Source organism: Frankliniella occidentalis, unplaced genomic scaffold (assembly GCF_000697945.3).
Source record: "Frankliniella occidentalis isolate FOCC.00 unplaced genomic scaffold, Focc_3.1 Scaffold684, whole genome shotgun sequence".
Lineage (NCBI taxonomy): Eukaryota > Metazoa > Arthropoda > Insecta > Thysanoptera > Thripidae > Frankliniella > Frankliniella occidentalis.
Genome location: NW_026267797.1, coordinates 28447 through 30342, shown reverse-complemented (window position 1 = coordinate 30342; position 1896 = coordinate 28447). Strand labels below are relative to the sequence as shown.

Sequence of the window (1896 nt, the reverse complement as noted above, 5' to 3'; positions counted from 1 at the left end):
CCCGGCCCCCCATGGACTAGTCACTGTCTCTCTGCTGCCAGGCGAATAAAAGGAGATGATTATTTCGTGAACTGGGCCAGGCCGAGCTGGGGCGGGCGCGACAGGCCACGCATATCATATCGAAACAACACAACAACAGAGAGCGACACTGATCTCCATATTAGCACACGGGCGCGCCGGGCACGAGCAGGGCGAGCGGCAGGATGCGGCGCAGCTGTGCTCGGGCTGCCTCTGTCTCTTTCAGCCTGCCCCTGTCTCTCAGTACCCCTTCACCTGGACGCGGTCAATTTTCCCTCGCCGTGTCGCCGCCTCGCCTCGACTGCTCGCCTCTGCTGGGGCGGGGGTGCTCGGCTCAGCAACGTCGCGTCCGCGAGTATATTAGTCACGGGAACACGAGGGGCGGCCCGAGTGCCGACAAATACTTCTGCCGAGTGGACAGCGACAGCGGCGTCGTTGCGGGACGCTCCCCGGCGGGCGCGCCCCCCGACACCTTGTTGGCGCGTCAGGTGCGAGAGGGGCCTAAATGTACCCCGCGTGCATCCCCGCGCGCTGCTGGCAAGGCGCCCCACCCCACCAACAGCTGCATTCCGCGCGAGCCGCTCGACGGCGCCGCCGAGGAGCACAGGAAGGCGGAGGGGGGCTTCGCCAGCGCACGCAAAGGCGGGCGGCGCGGAGTCGGGGTTGAGGGGGGCGAGCGCGCGACATTTTAACCCCTTTTAAAACACCTCTTAGTCGGAGAGCGCCTGGCAGCCGGCCGCAGCGGGGCTGTCTGTCGTGTCAGCTGGCCGCAGGGCGGGGCGAGGCACAATCCACGCTTGGGCTGCCAATGCCAGGCAGACTGACAACATAACGACGGGGATGAAAATCGAAAGGGCAAACGCCGGGGAGGCGGGGTGGGGTGCAACACGGTCCGAGTCCCGCGCAGGGATCATCAAAGCGCGCGCGAAAGCATGAGGATGCTCGTAAACGTGTCATCCACATGCCGTGGGGGGGAAAGGGGGGGGGCGGTGTTCGGCGAGGCGTTACGAGGCTACGAGGAGCTCCCCCCTCGCCGGGGGGTCATTCATTCAGACCACGACACTCACCTCCGTTGACGGAGTCGGCCCTAGACGAGCCCACGGTGCGCGTCGACGTGGCCGACGGCGACGTGGAGGCCGACGCCGTGGAGCACGAGCTGGACGACGACGAGGTGGCCGAGTTGGAGTTGGACGCCGACGAGTTGGCGAGGTGGGGCTCGTCGTAGTGGTGCTCCGAGTCGGAGCGCGGCAGCGGCAGCGGGTAGTGGTAGCAGCTGAGCGCGCCGAGGGGCGCCGCGTGGTGGCCGCCGAGGCCGATGCCCGGGCCGCCCAGCGTGCCGCCCAGGGTGCCGCCCAGCGAGCCGCCGAGGCCGTTGAGCCCGTTGAGGGCGCCGTTGAGGGCGCCGTTCATGGGCCGCCCTCCTAGCGAGCCCTGCAGCGACCCCAGCGGGGCGCCCACGGTGCCGAGGCCGAGGCCGACCGGCACGGACGACGTCAGGTCCGGGCCCTTCTTGTCCGTGTCGGGGATGAAGTCGGCGGGGTACTCTGTAACAAAAGAGAGAGTTGCTCATTAACAAGGGCTGCATGAGAGAGCGAGACATTGGAGCCGGGAGCAAGGGAAAGGGGGGGGGGGGGTAAAGTCGCAGCACCAAAGGAGTCCAGCGCCACTACTGCGGGCCTGCGGGGCCGCGCGGCATAAACTCATTCCGCGTAGAAACAATGCCACTATTCAAGGGGAAGGCTAAATTATTAATGGCCCTAGTTCCGAGAACACCCGTGTCAACATATCCGCAAGCACTTGGGAATTCTTGGACCGAAGTTTACACAACCCGATCTTGCCCCCGCCGCGCGTCCCTCCCGCCCCCGCGCCCGCCTCGCT

General features: G+C 66.6%; 1 protein-coding gene across 1 annotated transcript in view; it reads right to left on the bottom strand.

Moving 5' to 3' along the window:
* The window catches only part of LOC113202209 (netrin receptor UNC5B-a), a gene marked incomplete at its 5' end in the record, with an annotated part of 33682 nt that overhangs the window by 4559 nt on the left and 27227 nt on the right, over window positions 1–1896 (bottom strand). The window contains one exon of the mRNA XM_052275597.1: window positions 1086–1562. Coding sequence (XP_052131557.1) covers window positions 1086–1562 — 477 coding nt within the window. The remainder of the gene's footprint in view (window positions 1–1085; window positions 1563–1896) is intronic.